Below are 21,072 nucleotides of genomic sequence, written 5' to 3'. Positions count from 1 at the left end.
CCATTAAACACTAACTTCCCATTCCTCCCTTCGTCAGCCCCTGGTAACCACCATTCTATTTCCTGTCTGTATGGCTTTGACTATTCCAGGCTTGTATAATAGGAATCATTTGTCCTTTTGTGGATCATGTATTAATTTTATAAGCTATACATTTAATCTTCACCCCAATCCTGCAAACAGGCATTATTCCCATTTTACAGATTAAGAAACGGGGGTTGAGAGAAATTAGATAACTAGTGCAAAGTCACCATCTGGTTAGAGAGCCAGTACTCTTGGTCCTACTGGGTACATAGGCTTTGGAAACCAAATGCCAAAAAAATACATTTAAAGGTCAAAAAGGACTCAAGACAGCATCTGCACACAGTAGGTACTCAGTTATTATAATTTTTTTAATTGAAGTATAGTTGATTTACAATGTTGTGTTAGTCTCAGGTATACAGAAAAGTGATTCAGTTATACATATATATATATTCTTTTTCAGATTCTTTTCCATCATAAGTTATTACAAGATATGGAATATAGTTCCCTCTGCTATACTGTAGGTCCTTGTTGTTTATCTATTTTATATACAGTAGTGTGTATCTTTTAATCTCAAACTACTAATTTATCCCCACCCCCACTCAGTTTTGTCTTTTTGCTTTGTTTTGTTTTTCTTTCTGCCAATAAATATTATTGAGTTCATACTGATATCAATAAATATTGAATAAATGGGCAGAATAGGCAAGTATTCTTTTTTAAAATTATTTATTTTAAAATTATTTATTTATTTATTTTTAAATTTTGGCCGCATTGGGTCTTCGTTGTTGCCCGCAGGCTTTCTCTAGCTGCAGCAAGCGGGGGCTACTCTTCATTGTGGCGCGTGAGCTTCTCATTGCAGTGGCTTCTCTTGTTGCGGAGCACGGGCTCTAGGCACATGAGCTGTGGTAGCCTCACTGCAACACAGAAGCCCCCACGTGCAGCAACGAAGACCCAATGCAGCCAAAAATAATAAATAAATAAACTTATAAAAAAAAAAACTTTGTGTAAACCCGAGAAAACCATAATTCGAAAAGATACATGCATCCAATGTTCATTGCAACTCTATTTACAGCAGCCAAGACATGGAAGTAACCTCAATGTCCATTGACAGATGAATGGGAAAGATGTAGTTACTTATATACAATGGAATATTATTCAGCCATAAAAAAGAATGAAATAATGCCGTTTGCAGCAACATGGATGGACCTAGACATTATCATACTAAGTGAGGTAAACCAGACAGAGAAAGACAAGTATCATATGATATCGCTTATATGCAGAGTCTAAAAAAAAGACACAAATGAACTTATATACAAAACAGAAATAGACCCAAAGACATAGAAAGCAAACTTATGGCTACCAAGGGAGAAAGGGGGAAGGGGAGGGATAAATTACGAGTTTGGGATTAACATACACACACACATATATAAAATAGATAAATAGATAACCAACAAGGACTTACTATATAGCACAGGGAACTATACTCAGTATTTTGTAATAACCTATAAGGGAAAAGAATCTGAAAAAGAATATATGTATAAAACTGAATCACTTTGCTGTACACCTGAAACTAAAATAACATTGCAAATCAACTATACTTCAATAAAAAAATAAAATAGAAAAGTTTATGTAGATATTCAATCCTCGAGGAGGTGGAGTGTGACTCTATAAACAATAGTTTAAATTATGCATGTTTTTTATGAAAATATATGTAATGAAAAATAAATTCATTGGTAATATAGAATAAAGGTTTGGGGATTTTTTTTAATTTCTTTTTTCTGCAGGTAAAGAAATTAAAATACAGGAAAAGAAAGTGCTTTTGAGGTAGTTGGGAATTCAAAGGGCTTTGTGCTACCAAGTATGTTATAACAATTTCTCTTTTTTTTTTTAAATAAATTTATTTATTTTTGGCTGCGTCGGGTCTTCGTTGCTGCACGCAGGCTTTCTCTAGTTGCGGCACGCAGGCTTTCTCTAGTTGCGGCGAGCTCTTCGTTGCAGTGCGCGGGCTTCTCATTGTGGTGGCTTCTCTTGTTGTGGAGCACGGGCTCTAGGTGCGCGGGCTTCAGTAGTTGTGGCTCGTGGGCTCTAGAGCGCAGGCTCAGTAGTTGTGGCGCACAAGCTTAGTTGCTCTGCGACATGTGGGATCTTCCCGGACCAGGGCTCGAACCCGTGTCCGCTGCATTGGCAGGCGGAGTCTTAACCACAGCATCACCAGGGAAGTCCCCTATAACAATTTCTCAAACTTTTTTGGATCCAAGGAAGATCTTTATGATAGACGAAGTATTTGGTGAAGGGTATAGAAATCTTAAACTTAATTAGGACCATGGTTTAGAAACTGGGAAAAATTGTATAACTTCAAGTATGTAAATTCCTGCCTGAGAGGTGGTGTGGGAAATAAATAAAATTGAGGTTCTGTTTCTTGCTCTGCTCTCTTTAATTAAAAATTCTTTTTCATATGCTGACTTTCAGCTGTTGCTTAAAAACAAAGAGTAAAGATGTTAACCCTCAGGGTTTCCGGCTGGCCTAGGAGGAGGATACCAAAAGTCAAAACATCTAAGAGGGCAGAATATTTTTACATAAACAGTGCTGAAGACAGGCGGGGAAATGACCATTTCCTTTCCTTCTGTTTAGGCAGAACCTATTTCCTGTTATCCACTCCACAAAGCACTCTGTACCTCTGAAAGCTAACTTAGAAGTTACAAGATGTAGTTATTGCTGTTGATGTTGTTGTTTTCTAAAAGATTTTTTGGAGACTAAAATACATGTATTTGTTCCATGGGAATAAGTAATATAGTTGGTATTTTTTGGGGGGGGGTTAATTAATTAATTAATTTTTATTTTTTTGAAATCATGGCAAGATACAAATAACTAGATTTTACCATTTTAACCATTTTTAAGTATACAGGTTCAGTGACATCAAGCACATTCACATTGTTGTGCAGTCATCACTATCATCTGTCTCCAGAACCTCTTCATCATCCCAAACAAACTCTACCCATTAAATAATAACTCCATTTCCCCCTCCCTCGTCCCTGGTAACTTCTATTCTACTTTCTGTTCTATGAGTTGATTATTCTGGGTACCTCATATAGGTGGAATCATGCAATATTTGTCCTTTTGTGACTGCCTTATTTCACTTAGCATAAAATCCTGTTAAAAACAAGATAACAGACCCCAAATGGAGTCAGTTATGCTAAGCCCCATGTTGCCAAATCAAGACTTTTTTGGGGGGGGGGTTATTTTTATTTTTAAAAAAAATTTTTATTGGAGTATAGTTGATTTACAATGTTGTGTTAGTTTCTGCTGTACAGCAAAGTGAGTCGGTTATACATAAACATATATCCACTCTTTCTTAGAGTCTTTTCCCATATAGGTTATTACAGAGTGTTGAGTAGAGTTCCCTGTGCTAAACAGCAGGTCCTTATTAGGTATCTATTTTATATATAGTAGTGTGTATATGTCAATCCCAATTTATCAACCCCCCTTCCCCACCCCAAAATCAAGACTTAATTACAGTTTGGCCTCCTTCAGAAATGGAATCTTAAACTAGTCAATCAGGAGTCACCTGCTCAGCACTAGTGAGATCATATGCCTGATAGATCCTGCCATCCCCTAAAGGGAAGTGACCTTGCCAAAACCAATCTGCTTTTTGCCCCATTAACTTCCTTGTTTCTGCTCCCTTCTGCCTATAAAAGTCTTTCATTTGGGAAAAAAAAAAAGTCTTTCAATTTGTACAGGTCTTCAGAGCTCCTTTTATCTGCTGGAGTGGATGCTGCCTGATTCATAAATCCTTGAATAAAACCAATAAGATCTTTAAAATTTACTCAGTTGAATTTTGTTTTTTAAGTCTTCAAGGTTCATCTATGTTGTAGCAAGTGTCAGAATATCCTTCCTTTTCAAGGCTGGATAATATTCTATTGTATGGATACATCACTTTTGTTTACCCATTCATCTGTCAGTAAATACTTCGGTTGTTTCTGTCTTTCGGCTATTGTGAATAATACTGCTATGAACAGCATTCATGAATCCCTGCTTCAATTCTTTTGGGTATATACTCAGAAGTGAGATTGCTAGATGAAATATACTTGGTTTTGAATTCTTATTTTAAGGCTTGAGTTTGCTCTTGAAAAGAAAATTTAACATGAATCTTGTGTTCAAAGTGTGAATGGGGGAAACGTTCTGTAACTAAGCTTCCCTCTATGACTGTGGATGTCCCTAGCTCAACCATGTGATAACTGACATTTGGACACTGGAACCATCTCCAGATACTACCTGTGTTAAAGCCAGACCATAGCAATGGCTACGAGACCCTGCCTGATCTCCCCTGACACCCTTTACTTCTCAGATCTCATCTACTGCTCTCTCCTCCATCCTTCCCCCTAAAGCCCCTGGCCTCTGGACTGTTAATGCACCAGGAACATCCCAGAAACACTCACCTTTCGGGTGAACCTGCCTCTCACCTTCTTCAAGTCTTTACTCAAGTGTCCCCTGAGGATGCTGCTTTCCCTGGACACTTGTTTAAAGTACCTCTCTCTCTCTCTCTCTCCCTTTCTCTCTCACACACACATACATCCCTCAGCATTGCCTATCCTCCTTCCTTTCCTGCTTTATTTTTATCCATAGTACCTACCACATTTAACATACTATTTTTAGCTTCTTTTTTTAAATAATTAATTAATTAATTAATCTTTTTATTTTTGGCTGCATTGGGTCTTCGTTGCTGCACACGGGCTTTCTCTAGTTGCGGCGAGGGGGGCTACTCTTCGTTGTGGTGGCTCCTCTTGTTGCGGAGCATGGGCTCTAGGCATGCGGGCTTCAGTAGTTGTGGCACTTGGGCTCAGTAGTTGTGGCTTGCGGGCTTAGTTGCTCTGTGGCATGTGGGATCTTCCCAGACCAGGGCTCGAACCCGTGTCCCCTACATTGGCAGGCAGATTCTTAACCACTGCACCACCAGGGAAGTCCCTAGCTTCTTTTTAAAAAAATTCTACAGTGATTTACAATTTTCAGAAGTTTCACACACATGATTTCATATAATCCCATAATAACCCTTTTTTCTCCTCTACCCATATATTGCCCCTCCCCCATTTCCTCTCCCCACTGGTAAACATTAATTTTTTTCTATATCTGTGAGTCTGCTTCTTTTTTGTTTTATTCACTAGTTTGTTGTATTTTTTTAGATTCCACATATAAATGATATCACACAGTATTTGTCTTTCTCTGTCTCACTTATTTCACTTAGCATAATGCCCTCCAAGTCCATCCATGTTGCTGCAATTGGCAAAATTTTGTTCTTCTTTTATGGCTGAGTAACATTCCATTGTATATATGTGCCACATCTTCTTTATCCATTCATCTGTTGATGGACACAGGTTGCTTCCATACCTTGGCAATTGTAAATTATGCTGCTACGAACATTGGGGTGTATGTAGCCTCTAGAATTAGTGTGGTTTTTTTTTTTTCGATATTAACATACTATTTAAAAAATCTATTTATTTTATTTATTTTCTGCCTCTCCCAGTAGGAGTTCAGCTCCATGAAGGCAAGGCTTCTGTCTGTTTTTGTTCACTACTGTATCCTGGTGTCTACAAGGACATCTGACACATAGTAGGTGTTAGAGAGTGTGTAGCTGTAACTACGGTTAGCTTCAGAAGAAAATGAAGAAGTACATAGCAGTGGCCCAATTTAATTATGTATGTTGACCTAAAGCCCAAAATGAGAGAACATAGAAAGCAATGTTTTATCCACATGTGGCCGAAGATAAGTAATCATCGGCCACATGTGGATAAAATAAGTAAGGATCTTACTTCAGGCTGTCCCCAAAGGAAACAGGGTGGTATTCCGCCTAGAGAGGATTGAATAGTGGCCCCAAAAGTTATGTCCAAGTCCTAACCCCCAGAACCTGTGAGTGTGACCTTACTTAGAAAAAGGAACTTTGCAGATGTAATTAGGTTTAGAGCAAACCGTAAATCCAAGGACAGGTGTCCTTATAAGAGAAAGGCAGAGGGAGGGACTTCCCTGGCAGTCCAGTGGTTAAGACCTCGCCTTCCAATGCAGGGGATGCAGGTTCGATCCCTGATCAGGGAGCTAAGATCCCACGTGCCTCGCAGCCACAAAAAAACCCAAAAACATAAATCAGAAGCAATATTGTAACAAATTCAATAAAGACTTTAAAAATGGTCCACATCAAAAAAAAAAATCTTTAAAAAAAAGAGGAAGGCAGAAGGAGATATGAAGTAGAGACACAGAGAGAAGATGTGAAGACAGAGGCAGAGGCTGGAATTATACATCTACAAGGCAAAGAACGCTGAGGATTGCGGCAGCCATCCGAAGCTGGGAGAGAGGCATTCAAGGGATTCTTCCTGAGAGCCCCCAGAAGGAAGAAACCTGCAGTCGCCTTCATTTCAGACTTCTGCCCTCCAGGACTGTGAGAGAATACATTTCTGTTATTTTAGGCCACCCAGTTTGTGGTAATTTGTTATGGCAGCCCCAGGAAATGAATAACTCCTCCATCTATCTTTTTTAAATTTTTTTTTTTTTTGCCGTGCTGCACAGCTTACTTGCTTGCGGGATCTTAGTTCCCCGAGGACGAGGGATTGAACCTGTGCCCCCTGCAGTGGAAGGGCCGAGTCCTAACCACTGGACCGCCAGGGAATTCCCAAATACATCCTCCATTGTTGTATCTAAGATTCACTCTTTTCATTGTGTCTATAGGAGGACGAAGAAACGCACAATTACATATTGCCTGCTACTTTGCAGTGCTGTGTGGAAAAAAGAAAAAGATACAGATATAGATAGATACAGAAACAGATATAGATATAGATATATAGATATAGATATAGTTATGGGAAGCCAGACCCCACATCTTGAGCTAGAAGTGACCTGTGGTGTCAATTCTTAGTCCCTCTCCGTTTCAGGAGCGAGATGACAGAAGCTCAGGAAATGGCCTGCCTACTGCCCTAATAGTAGCTAATAGCAATCGTAACTTTGGCTAACATTTACTGAGCATTAATTATGTGCCTGGCGCTGTGGTTTACGGATATTAATTCACTCAGATGTATAAGGGAGAGAGTAGTAGTATCCATATTTTACAGGGGAGGAAACCAAATCACGGAGAAGTTAAATCATTTTTCTTTTTTCAGAAGAACAAAGTTTAATGTTCACATCCATATCTTTTCATATCTCTATTACCTCTTCTACTGACTTCTTCAATACTTTTGTAACACTTACTATGTGTGGAACACTCTTTCTAGTGCTGGGGTTTCGGCAGCCAACAAGATAGACAAGTTCTGTGTCTACATTAGGAAGTTTATATTCAAATTTGAAAAGAAATTTAGTGAACAATACAATTTTAAATCATTTCTTCAAGGTAACCCAGAAAATCAGGGCTTAGACATGAACCCAGGAGGGCTCTCTCCAGAGTCTGGAGTGTTAAAAACATCCAACCAAGTCAATCTGAAGATCTAATTGGCTTTACTAGGCGTTTCACTTACTAGGCAGCATCCTGTCTGGCAGCTAGAAGGGCGGGTGCTACATGGGATTGTACAGAAACGGAAGGTTTTTATAAGAAGGGTGGGGCAGGGGAGCTATTAGCAAAAGAAAAGAAAAGATTCTTTTAGGTCCAGGACATTCGTTTTGGGGAAAGGGAAAAGCAAGGGTTTTTTTGGCCACACCCCAAGACTTCTTAGTTCCTGCACCAGGGATCGAACCTGCGTCCCCTACAGTGGAAGCCTGGAGTCTTAACCACTGGACCTCCAGGAAGTCCCAAAGCAAGGGTTTTATCATGCAGATCACTTCTTCTTCCTCTGGGGAACAGAGAGGGCCCAAATGACTTGGCGTTGACCAGAAAATTCCAAACTGGTTGGTTAAGATCACATTTCTGGGGAAGGTCAAAACTGCAATTAGGCCAGGTATTAAATCTGGGTTTGGTATCATGGGCTTTCAGCACCAGTGACAGTGACACCATTTTGGTCCAGTGGTTTTCTTTTTGACAGGGTCTTAGCAACATGCCACACAGATGACAGGGCTCCCGCTGTCACCTGTTAGAACTGATCTCACTTGGCAGTCCAGGGGCCTGTCCACAGGAAGGATAAATTGTGTTGGGGAGGTGACTGGATGGTGGCAGCAAGACCCATAGTTCATTCTGATCATCCTCAAAAGCGACTGTCCAGGCTCTGGGTCACGCAGAAGTTCTGCTTCTACTCTGATAAGCTGAATGCAGACCCTCCTTGTTTCCTCTGGCCCTCTGGGTTTTTATGGTGTTGAGAGTGAAAACACTTTTTGATGTACACATATTTTAATGGAGCTAAGAGAGAAGAAAACAGAGTATGACGAGGAGAAAGCAGGACAATCCTTGGCATCTATGGCGCCTGGAAATGCAGTTTTGTTTTGTTTTTTAAATATTTATTTTTATTTATTTGGTTGCACTGGCTCTTAGTCATGGCAGCCTGGCTCCTTAGTTGCAGCTTGCCAGCTCCTTAGTTGTGGCACGCATGTGGGATTGAGTTTCCTGACCAGGGATCGAACCTGCGGCCCCTGCATTGGGAGCACGGAGTCTTATCCACTGCACCATGAGGGAAGTCCCTGGAAAGGCAGTTTTTTTCAAACCTTTGAAATAAAGACGAGTAAACTTGCTCATCTCACTGCCCATTCCCTCTGATGAAGAGCAGGAAGCATCCATGAGATTGGGTGTAGCCTTTTAAACTAAGGGTTTGCAACCTTCTGAGTGGTCCCCGCTGGTCAGCTCGCATAAGTGTGTCAGGTTCACGCCTAACACAGGCACCAGTCTACTATGTCCCAGCTCAGCAGAAGATTGGGCACATGATCAGGGAGAGGATCTTCCTAAGGACTGGCGCAGCCTGCCCATAGGGGCACATGAAGATGGGGCTCTGTCCTGCAGGACATGACCCTGAGATTATCATACAATTCCACGATATGCGCTGATTCTACCTGAAAGCTTATATTTCCATTGGCGCGGATGCAGCCTGGAGGAATACGCTCGTCCCTGCCCCAGTCCTTTCTGATGTCCTTACAACAAGAGGGAAGGGGGCAGGGCACAACCTTTAAAAGAATGACAAGACCATTGGATACAACATAAACTGGTTAGAACCAACTAGGCCCAAGATGGCGGAAGATTCGACTTCCAGTGGACCTTGGGCCTCATTATACGCTCATTGTAATAATACATTAGCACGTGCTAAAAAGTGGGTGGCGGCCCAGTTCCTGGAAATCTTCACCCCTTCTCTGAAATAGTTGGCATAATCCTCCCACTCATTAGCCTATGAAAATACCCAGCCCACAAAAACTAACCACCCCTGGGCTTTCCTGGTGGCGCAGTGGTTGAGAATCTGCCTGCCAATGCAGGGGACACGGGTTCGAGCCCTGGTCTGGGAAGATCCCACATGCTGCGGAGCAACTGGGCCCGTGAGCCACAACTACTGAGCCTGCGCGTGTGGAGCCTGTGCTCCGCAACAAGAGAGGCCGCGATAATGAGAGGCCCGCGCACCGCGATGAAGAGTGTCTCCCGCTTGCCACAATTAGAGAAAGCCCTCGCACAGAAACGAAGACCCAACACACCAAAAATAAATAAATAAATAATTCTTTTTAAAAAATAAATAAATAATTTTTAAAAAAAAACAAAACAACAACAACAAAAAAAACCAGCTTTGAAAAAAAAAACAGAAAAAACTAACCACCCCATAATTCAGGGCCTCTCGCCTTCTGAGATGGTCCTCACCCTGTGGAGTGTTTCTTCCTTGGCCACTTTCACTTTCTGTGACAACCCCATGCCCTGGGGCCACTCTCGCCTTCTGAGACGGATTGCATTCTGTCTATGGAATGTGTATCTCTGTAAATAAATCCACTTCTTCCCTTTTTTTTTTTTTTTTGGCCACTCCGCTTGCAGGATCTCAGTTCCCCAACCAGGGATCGAACCCTGGCCCCCTGCAGTGAAAGCGCAGAGTCCTAACCACTGGACCACCAGGGAATTCCCTTTTTTAAAAAATAAATCCACTTCTTACCTATCACTTTGTCTCTCACTGAATTCTCTCTGCAAGGAGACATAAAGAACCTGAGCTTCATTAAGTCCTGAGACCAGGTGTGTGATCTCAATTAAAAGACAGTGGGGGGACTTCCCTGGTGGTCCAGTGGTTAAGACGCCATGCTTCCACTGCAGGGGGTACGGGTTAGATCCCTGGTCAGGGAACTAAGATCCCGCGTGCTGTGTGGTGTGGTCAAAAAAATAAATAAATAAAATAAAACAAAAGACAGTGGGTTCAAGTCCCAGTCTGGGTTCTGGCCAGGTTCAAGTCCCAACCTGAGGGGCACAGTTTCATCCCCACTGCCAGTTCTGGCCCTGCCCCTGCCCTGGACTTCAGCCCTGGTCCCATGATCTGACTAACTTGGCACCTCTGCTTTACTCTTTCCCTCTTTCACATGGACACTATTATACTTTGTGATATTGTGATCAAATATGTATCTGGTCTTTGCCCGTTTCTGGCACAGAGCTCCTAAAACCCTTGGAATTTCCTTAGTGATAAGAGTGAAAAAGTGTCTTAATATTCATAACAAACCCCTTTCAACCACACCTGAGTTTATGTTAATGAAGTGAGTTTTGGAAAGCACCTAAGGATGGGGGCTCGTTGCCAGGGGAACCAATCATGTGGTTGGTGACAGGGTTAGTCTCCTGGGGGAGGGGAGAGAGCCTGGAGGTTGGACCAATCTCCAGTGGCCAGTGATTTATTCAAGCATGATTTAAATATAATGAAGTCTCTGGGGCTTCCCTGGTGGCGCAGTGGTTAGGAATCCGCCTGCCAATGCAAGGGACACGGGTTCGAGCCCTGGCCTGGGAAGATCCCACATGCTGCGGACCAGCTAAGCCCATGTGCCACAACTACTGAGCCTGCGCTCTAGAGCCCGCAAGCCACAACTACTGAGCCCACGTGCCACAGCTACTGAAGCCTGCGTGCCTAGAGTCCGTGCTCCGCAACAAGAGAAGCCACGACAATGAGAAGCCCGCGCACTGCAACAAAGAGTAGCCCCGGCTCGCTGCAACTAGAGAAACCCCGCACACAGCACCAAACACCCAACACAGCCAAAAATAATATAAATAAATAAATAAATAAATTTATTTTAAAAATATATATAATGAAGTCTCCATAAAAACCCAAGAGGGCGGGGTTCAGAGAGCTTCCAGGTTGGTGAACACGTAGCGATTGGGGACAGAACCTCTGGGCCCTTGCCCCAGACCTTGCCCTAGGCATCTCTTCCATCTGGCTGTTCCTGAGTTATATTCTTTTATAATAAATCGGTGATCTAGTAAGAAAATTTTTCTCTGAGTTCTGTGAGCTGCTTTAACAAATTAATAGACTCCAAGGAGGAGGGCATTGGAACCTGTGATATATGGCTGGTCAGTCGGAAGCACAAGTGACAGCCTAGGCTTGGGACTGGCTGCTGAAGTTGGGTTGGGGGCATGGGACAGTCTTGCAGGACTGAGCCCTTAACTTGTGGGACCCGACGCTGTCTCCAGGTAGATGGTGTCAGAATTGAGTTGGATTGTAGGACATCCAGCTGGTGTCTGAGAATTGCTTGGTGGCGTGGGGAAAACCCACACACATAGGAACTGTAACGAGAATCATTTGATACCTTCACCCCTGGGCTGAGTCTCCTGCTTACCTGAGTTGGATTTTAGGACATCCAGCTGGTGTCTGAGAATTGCTTGGTGGCGTGGGGAAAACCCACACACATAGGAACTGTAACGAGAATCATTTGATACCTTCACCCCTGGGCTGAGTCTCCTGCTTACCTGACTTGTCTTTAGCCACCAGGATTCCAGTGAAACCAGCTACATGCCGGCTGGACCTGGGCTGGCTCTCCAGGATGGGGACTTCACACACGATGCCTGAGAGCCTCCAGAGTTTGCCTGAGCCCATGGTGATGGCCACTTTTTGTCCCATCTGCATGGGATGGTGGGCATGGCCTTATGCTGTGCAACTAGCACCCAATAAAAGGGGTTTTATTCTGGGCTGAACTGTACCCCCTCCAAATTCATATGTTGAAGTTGTAACTTCCAGTACCTCAGAACATAACCGTAATTGGTGATAGGGTTTTTAAAGAAGTAATTCAGGTCAAATGAGGTCATATGGGTGGGCCTTTATCTGATATGACTGATGTCCTTATAAGAAGGGATTAGTACATGTATAGCTGATTCACTTTATTATAAAGCAGAAACTAACACACCATTGTAAAGCAATTATACTCCAATAAAGACGTTAAAAAAAAGAAAAAAGAAGGGATTAGGACACAGACACACACAGAGGGAAGACCATGTTAGGACACAGGGAGAAAATGGCCAGGCATCTACAAGCCAAGGAAAGAGGCCTTCAGAAGAAACCATTCCTGCTGATATCTTGATCTTGAAACTGTGGCCTCCAGAACCGGAGGAAATAAATTCCTGTTGTTGAAGTCATTTAGTCTGTGGTGCTTTGTTATGGCAGACCTAGCAAAGAAATACAGAGCTTTTGCATCTCTCCTTGTCCCAGTCTCCTCTGGGGCCATTTGCCCTGAACCATCGTGCATCTGCCTCCCCTCTACGTTCCTGGTAAATGACTTTGCTCATTTCCTGCCCGTGGCCTTATTTCACCCTTGCTTCTAGATCAGGTGCCTGGTACATAACTGACACTCAATAAATGACTTTTATTTATTTATTTTTTCTTTAAATTTATTTATTTATTTTTGGCTGTGTTGGGTCTTCGTTTCTGTGCGAGGGCTTTCTCTAGTTGCGGCAAGCGGGGGCCACTCTTCATCGCGGTCCGCAGGCCTCTCACTATTGCGGCCTCTCTTGTTGCGGGGCACAGCCTCCAGACACGCAGGCTCAGTAGCTGTGGCTCACGGGCCCAGTTGCTCCGCGGTATGTGGGATCTTCCCAGACCAGGGCTCGAACCCGTGTCCCCTGCATTGGCAGGCGGATTCTCAACCACTGCGCCACCAGGGAAGCCCTATTTATTTATTTTTAAAATTTTTATTGGAGTATAGATGATTCAAAATGTTGTGTTAGTTTCTGCTGTACAGCAAGGTGAATCAGTTATACATATACATATATCCACTCTCCTAAAAATTCTATATAGGTCATTACACAGTATTGAGAAGAGTTCCCTGTGCTATACAGTAGGTCCTTATTAATGAATTTGTTTTATACGTAGTAGTGTGTATATGTCAATCCCAATCTCCCAATTTATCCCTTACCCCCCTCTCCTCCCTGGTAACCATAAGTTTGTTTTCTACATCTGTGACTTTATTTCTATTTTGTAAATAAGTTCATTAGTACCATTTTTTTAGATTCCACATATAAGTGATATCATGGTATTTGTTTTTCTCTCTGACATACTTCACTCAGTATGACAATCTCTAGGTCCATCCAATAAATGCTTTTATTTTTTTGTTTTTTTTAATAAATTTATTTATTTTATTTATTTATTTTTGGCTGTGTTTGGTCTTCATTGCTGCGCGGGCTTTCTCTGGTTGTGGCGAGCGGGGGCTACTCTTCATTGCGGTGCGCGGGCTTCTCACTGCGGTGGCTTCTCTTGTTGTGGAGCACGGGCTCTAGGTGTGCAGGCTTCAGTAGTTGTGGCACGTGGGCTCAGTAGTTGTGGCGCACCGCACGGGCTTAGTTGCTCCGCCTCATGTGGGATCTTCCCGGACCAGGGCTCAGACCCGTGGCCCCTGCATTGGCAGGTGGATTCATAACTACCACGCCACCAGGGAAGTCCCAATAAATGCTTTTTAAATGAACAAATTGTGTTAATTTTTAAAGCATTTATCTTCCCAACAGAGTGGAACTTTATTCTTTGTATTCCCAGAACCCAGAACAATCTGTGTATTGCGATGGATACAAAATTGACTGCGCTTGAGAGACTCCAAATATTAGTTACTTACACAAGATAGGAGTTTATTTTGCATATAACAGTGTGGAGGGAAATGGTCTGGAGCTGGTATGCAGCCCAGCTCAACGAGCTGGTGCAGGGTTCAGGCTCTGTCTGAATTGTTACTCCACCTTCCCCAGATGTTGCCACCCTCCTCATGATCTCAGGTGTCTCCTCACTATGCCTGAGTTTCAAGTAGCAGGATAGAGAGAGGGAGGGGAAAGGCACTCACCCTACCTTTTAGGATAAGACCCAAATGTTGCACACATAGCTTCTGCTCACATCCTATTGTGAATTTGGTCACGTGGCCACACTTAACTGTAAGCGTGGCTGGGATGTACAGTCGTTATTCTGGATGACCGTGCATCCTGCTAAAAATTCTGCTATTATGGATGGAGAAGAGAATGGCTGCTAAGAGACCACTAGAGATCTTTGCCATACCATGTCTCATAACAGATGCTCAATGAATATTTGCTGAATTAATGAAATTATTCTCAATAAAGAATGTATGAATAGAATAATAATCCAATTATGATGCTCAACATCATTAATCATTAGAGAAGTGCAAATCAAAACTACAATGAGGTATCATCTCACACCAGTCAGAATGGCCATCATCAAAAAATCTACAAACAATAAATGCTGGAGAGGGTGTGGAGAAAAGGGAACACTCTTGCACTGTTGGTGGGAATGTAAATTGATACAGCCACTATGGAGAACAGTATGGAGGTTCCTTAAAAAACTACAAATAGAACTACCATACGACCCAGCAATCCCACTACTGGGCATATACCCTGAGAAAACCATAATTCATAAAGAGTCATGTACCAAAATGTTCATTGCAGCTCTATTTACAATAGCCAGGACATGGAAGCAACCTAAGTGTCCATCATCGGATGAATGGATAAAGAAGATGTGGCACATATATACAATGGACTATTACTCAGCCATAAAAAGAAATGAAATGGAGGTATTTGTAATGAGGTGGATGGAGTTAGAGTCTGTCATACAGAGTGAAGTAAGTCAGAAAGAGAAAAACAAATACAGTGTGCTAACACATATATATGGAATCTAAGGAAAAAAAAAAAAAGTCATGAAGAACCTAGTGGCAAGATGGGAATAAAGACACAGACCTACTAAAGAATGGACTTGAGGATATGGGGAGGGGGAGGGGTGAGATGTGACAGGGTGAGAGAGTGTCATGGACATATATACACTACCAAATGTAAAATAGATAGCTAGTGGGAAGCAGCCGCATAGCACAGGGAGATCAGCTCAGTGCTTTGTGACCGCCTGGGGGGGTGGGATGGGGAGGGTGGGAGGGAGGGAGATGCAGGAGGGAGGAGATATGGGAACGTGTGTATATGCGTAGCTGATTCACTTTGTTATAAAGCAGAAACTAACACACCATTGTGAAGCAATTATACTTCAATAAAGATGTTCTAAAAAAAAAAAAAAAAGAATGTATGAATAGAATAATAATCCAAGGGGCAATGAGGTGTATTGAAAATAGACCTGAGGGGGTACTTCCCTGGTGGCTCAGTGGATAGGACTTCACGCTCCCAATGCAGGGGACCCGAGTTCGATCCCTGGTCAGGGAACTAGATCCCATATGCATGCCATGCTGCAACTAAGGAGCCCACGTGCTGCAACTAAGCAGCCAGGGGAGCCGCAACTAAGGAGCCCACCTGCTGAAACTAAGACCCGGCACAACCAAATAAAATAAATAAGCATTAAAAAAATATACCTGAGGAATTCCCTGGCAGACCAGTGGTTTGGACTCCATGCTTCCAGTTCAGGGGCACAGGTTCGGTCCCTGGTTGGGGAACTAAGATCCCATCTGCCTTGCAGTGCAGTCTAAAAAAATAAAACAAAACAAAAAAAACCATCTGAACATGTACGTTTTTATTAATGTAAGTTGGAATATTTACTATACATAGAGCCAAAGATTTTCAAAGAACACAAAAGAAAATATTGTTAGATTTTATACCTTGAGGAAACATCTCAAAAAAGGTAAACCTAAACATATGGGCATAGAGAAAAAAACCGCAAACTAGCTGGCATGTACTTTAGGAAGCTGAAATACATGTCAAAAACAATTACAGTAAGTATATTCTTATGGCAAAAATAACTTCTGTGCAGGTTCGATCCCTGGTCCAGGAACTAAGATCCCACATGCCACATGGTGCAGCCATGAAAAAAAAAAAAAACTTCTGCGACTATGACCCATTTATTTGTAGCAGTACTTGGTATGTGACAAGTTCAGCTGGAATTTTTCTTTTTAGATCTTTCTTGAAAACCTCTATCTCCAGTCCCATTGCCACTCCTGGTCCCAGCCCTCATCATTTTGTACCTGGAGGTGCCACCCCTTCCCCACGTGGGCCTCTCCTCCCTCTGATGGTTTCATTACACTACCTTGAGAAGATTTTTCCTGATGTTATGTTCAGAACTTCTGATGATTCTCTGATCAATTCCTAACCTCCTAGCTGAGCGTTCTAGGATTTTGATAGTCACTGGCTATTCAATACATCCAGTTTACTCCTCACTCTGGGAAACCTGTTGTCTGGATGTTCTCCTTATTCATTTAAATTTTCATTTTATTAGTGGATTATGTGTCCACATGGCTCAAAAATAACCCAACATAAGAAGTGACAGAGGGCTCCCCTGGTGGCGCAGTGGTTGAGAATCTGCCTGCCAATGCAGGGGACACGGGTTCGAGCCCTGGTCTGGGAAGATCCCACATGCCGCGGAGCAACTAGGCCCGTGAGCCACAACTACTGAGCCTGAGCGTCTGGAGCCTGTGCTCCGCAACAAGAGAGGCCGCGACACTGAGCGGCCCGCGCACCGCGATGAAGAGTTGCCCCCGCTCGCTGCAACTAGAGAAGGCCCTCGCACAGAAACGAAGACCCAACACACCCAAAAATAAATAAATAAATTAATTAATTAAAAAAAAAAAAAGAAGTGACAGAGTGAAAAGTCCCCTTCCTACCCTGGTTCCCATCCACTCCATCTCTGTCCCCACCCTGTTTGTTTTTTTATTTTATTTAATTAATTAATTAATTTGGTTGCGCTGGGTCACTTGTGGCAGGTGGGCTCCTTAGTTGCGGTTCACCGGCTCCTTAGTTGTGGCATGCAAGCTCTTAGTTGCGGCATGCACGTGGGATCTAGTTGCCTGACCAGGGATTGAACCCAGGCCCCCTGCAATGGGAGCGCAGAGTCTTAACCACTGCTCCACCAGGAAGTCCCTCTGTCCCTACTCTTTATAAAGCTTCTGTTGCAGGCTTTGGGTTCTTTGTGCAAATACAAGCAAGTACAGTTATATTTTCTTATCAGATGCCTGCCTTTTACACAAAACGTAGATTACTATATTCCAGATGTTTCTATCAATGCACAGAGAGCTTCTTTATCCTTGGTTTTTTTGGGTTTTTTTTTAAGGAGATTTGCAGTGTTCCAGTGTGTGGAGTACCAACATTTATGTAACTGTCTCTACCCTGACAATTAGGTGGTTTCCAACCTTCCGTTATTACAAACAATACCTCAATGAATAACCTTATACATACATACACCATTCACCATTTTGCACATACATGACTATATCTGCAGGGTAAACTCCTAGAAGAGGTGCCTGAGTTTTTCACCAATATGCTAGGTCCCCTTTCCTTTGGTACCACCTAGGCGTCTATGCCAGGGCTTGTCACACTCCCTCGGTCCCTTGGAGAGATGTACTCCACAGGACAGTTGGAATAACTGGCATATTGTATGCATGATTCATGGGACATGATGAACCTGACTTTCTCTTCTCCCATCTCTCTAAAATGTATCCTGTGAAACTTATATTCACCTGCTCCAGATGATAACCGAAAGTTCGGCCTCTCTGTACACCAGTAAATCAAATCCCGGAGACAGGGTTTTGGGTGAAGTAGAAAAGGATAGCTTTATTGCTTTGCCAGGCAAAGGGGAACACACTGGCCTTCTGCCTCGAAAAACTATGTGTCCCAACCCCAGAGGATCGGATGAAGGGTTTTATAATAAGGGTTCAAAGGTGGGGTTGCTGACGAGACGAGGGTGTGAGCAGGGCCTCAGGTGGTCTCCTAATCTTCATGAGCTTCTCTGGTCCCTTGAATCTTGCCTCGGTGGCTGCTGCTGCTTTGATTAGCAATGGTTCGAATGCACCCTTTGGAACTCAGGGAAGGTCATGGAGGCTGGAGTCTTGCCTGTAAGAAATGGTGGACGAAAGGAGGCCTCCGTGCCCAGGCCCCACTGGGTTTCAGTGCCTAGTAGCCCCACAGGGCCGCACTTGGTTTCAGTTGGTGTATTAATATCCCAGGGCTTCTGTAACAAAGTACCACAAACTGGATTTTCCTATCTCACAATTCTGGAGGTTAGATGTCCAAAATCAAGGTATGGGCAGTGCCATGTTCCCTCTGAAACCTGTAGGGGAATCCTTCCTTGCCTCTTCCTAGCTTTGCTGGTTTGCTGCATCACTCCAACCTCTGCCTTCATCATCACATGGTGTTTCCCTGTGTGTCTCTGTCTTCACATGGCCTTCGTATAAAGACCGCAGTCATATTGGATTAGAGGCCCACCCTATTCCTGTATGACCACATCTTAACTAATTACATCTGCAAGGACCCCAGTTCCAAATAAGGTCACATTCTAAGGTACCGGGGGTTAGGACTTCATAGCTTTCTTTGCAGGGGGGTGGAAGGGGACATACAATTCAACCCATAACATGGGCCCAAAGCTTTTCTATTTTTGGGAGACAATGTTAGGGTCACTTTAAGTCACAAGCTCACTCTCAATTCAGAAACTCTTATGTCCAGTTCTGGGTTGATAATCAGTCCTACAAACTCCATGCCAAGGCCAGCTACCCTCAGGGTTGGCAGCTGCCTGCCTGTAGGAAAGGGGTCTGCTCTCTGCTGCCCCCCTTGCCCATTCATCCCCATCCCCTGCTGTGGGCTCACTCTCCAGCCAGCGTGGGAGCTGCAGGAGGATGGGAGAGGTCTGACCAGCTCTGTGCTCTCAGGGCCTGCTATTGCTGTATTTTCCTTCTCAAGGATATTTTTAGGGTTACTTTGGAGTTTTCCATCTTGGAGACATCTTGGCTGCAAATCTCCTGATTCTGGCCAATGCAACTCGATTTGGGGAGTTCACTTGCCACTTCGTCAGTCTCAGAAATCCAGCATTCCTCCCTCTGTCCCAGGTAGCCGTTTTGGACAGGACCCTCAGCGATCCAAGGCCAGGTCCTCCTTCCCTCCCCCGTCGCCCCCATCTGATTCAAAGTACCCTACAGGGAGGCAGCAACGAGCTCCTAGCTTTGCCACCAAAGCAGTTGGTCTCTTCTCTGGATTTCCCGGACGATGTCAGATGTCCATCCATTGGGTTACCCAACTGAAGGGACACACATTAGCAAGCTTTCTGGGCTTCTCCTGGGGGATGGAGATGAAACCTCACAGCAAGACCAGGGTTCTCCGCACAGAAATCTCACCCCAGTCCTTCTCTCCTCACTCTGACCCTCTTGTATTTGCTTGCTCTGGTTGAGGTGCTGGGGGACCAGGTCACATCACTTCCTTTGCAGCTGTGGCAGGTGGGGTTTTTCTCACACTCCCTTTGTGTCTGATACATGTGTATCACTATGGTACCTCAATATCCCAGTCTTTCCTCAACTGTCAGCGCACAGGTGACTATGTATCGATATGTAACAACAAAGCGGTCACTTAAAAGTTCTCTCTCTCTATGCCTTTTAAACAGGTAGGTCTTAAAAATTGAAGGGCCTTTTTTTCTTTTTTTATTATTTTATTATTTTAATTTATTTATTTATTTATTTAGGCCACACCAAGTGGCACACGGGTTCTTATTTCCCCGATCAGGGATCGAACTCGTACCCCTTGCATTGGAAGCATGGACTCTTAACCATTGGACAGCCAGGAAAGTCCCAAAGGGCCTTTTTCTCTAAAGTTTATTTTTGAAAATAAACGATATTGGGATTTCCCTGGTGGTCCAGTGGTTAAGACTTCACCTTCCAACGCAGGGGGGTGAGAGTTCGATCCCTGGTCGGGGGGCTAAGCTCCCACATGCCTCACTGCTAAAAAAAACCCAAACATAAAACAGAAGCAATATTGTAACAAATTCAATAGACTAAAAAATGATGGTCCACATCAAAATAAACTATATTTTTAGAATAGTTTTAGATTTACAGAAAATTTGCAAGATAGTGCAGTGTTCCTTAAACCAGTTTCCCATTATTATTATTATTATTATTATTATTAAAGCCAATTTAAATCGTAGCCCTAGGAGATCTTTTTTTTTTTTTAATGTTTATTTATTTATTTATGGCTGTGTTGGGTCTTCGTTTCTGTGCGAGGACTTTCTCTAGTTGCGGCAAGCGGGGCCACTCTTCATCGCGGTGCACGGGCCTCTCACTATCGTGGCCTCTCTTATTGCGGAGCACAGGCTCCAGACGTGCAGGCTCAGTAGTTGTGGCGCACGGGCCCAGCTGCTCCGCGGCATGTGGGATCTTCCCAGACCAGGGCTCGAACCCGCGTCCCCTGCATTGGCAGGCAGATTCTCAACCACTGCGCCACCAGGGAAGCCCCCCATTATTATTTTTTATTGAGGTATAATTGATGTTTAATGTTATATTAGTTTCAGGTGTAGTACATAATGATTCATTATTTGTATACACCAGTTTCTCATTACTAATATCTTACATAAGTATGGTATGTTTGTTGCAATTAATAAACCATATTGATACTTTTTTTTTAAAGCTATAGTCCATACTGTATTTAGATTTCCTGTTTTCCCTAATGTCCTTTCTCTATCCCAGGATCCCATCTAGATACCACATTAAATTTAACCATTTCCGTCCTCTTGGCTGAGAAGTTCTCAGATTCTGCTTCTTATGGATAACCTCGACAATTAGAATTTGGCTAACGTTTTTCTCATGATTAACAGGGGTTAAGGGTTTGCGGGAGTGCGGTACAATAAAAAATATATTTGGTCTTTGACCCCAATTCCTGGTACTGATCTCCTAAAATCCTGGGAATTCCCTGAGTGTTAAGAGCGTCTTTGTTATTCATAATGAGCCCCTTTCAATCGTATCTGAGTTTATGCTAATGAGGTGATAATTAGTGAGCCC

General features: G+C 43.2%; 1 protein-coding gene across 1 annotated transcript in view; it reads right to left on the bottom strand.

Annotated features, from left to right (window-relative positions):
* RIPPLY3 (ripply transcriptional repressor 3) overlaps positions 1–21,072 on the bottom strand; it is a 56,999-nt gene that overhangs the window by 12,897 nt on the left and 23,030 nt on the right. Inside the window, exon 3 of the mRNA XM_057544945.1 lies at positions 15,682–15,791. Coding sequence (XP_057400928.1) covers positions 15,682–15,791 — 110 coding nt within the window. The remainder of the gene's footprint in view (positions 1–15,681; positions 15,792–21,072) is intronic.

This window comes from Balaenoptera acutorostrata, chromosome 4, assembly GCF_949987535.1.
Source record: "Balaenoptera acutorostrata chromosome 4, mBalAcu1.1, whole genome shotgun sequence".
Taxonomy (NCBI): domain Eukaryota; kingdom Metazoa; phylum Chordata; class Mammalia; order Artiodactyla; family Balaenopteridae; genus Balaenoptera; species Balaenoptera acutorostrata.
This window is presented reverse-complemented; position numbering and strand designations above follow the sequence as displayed.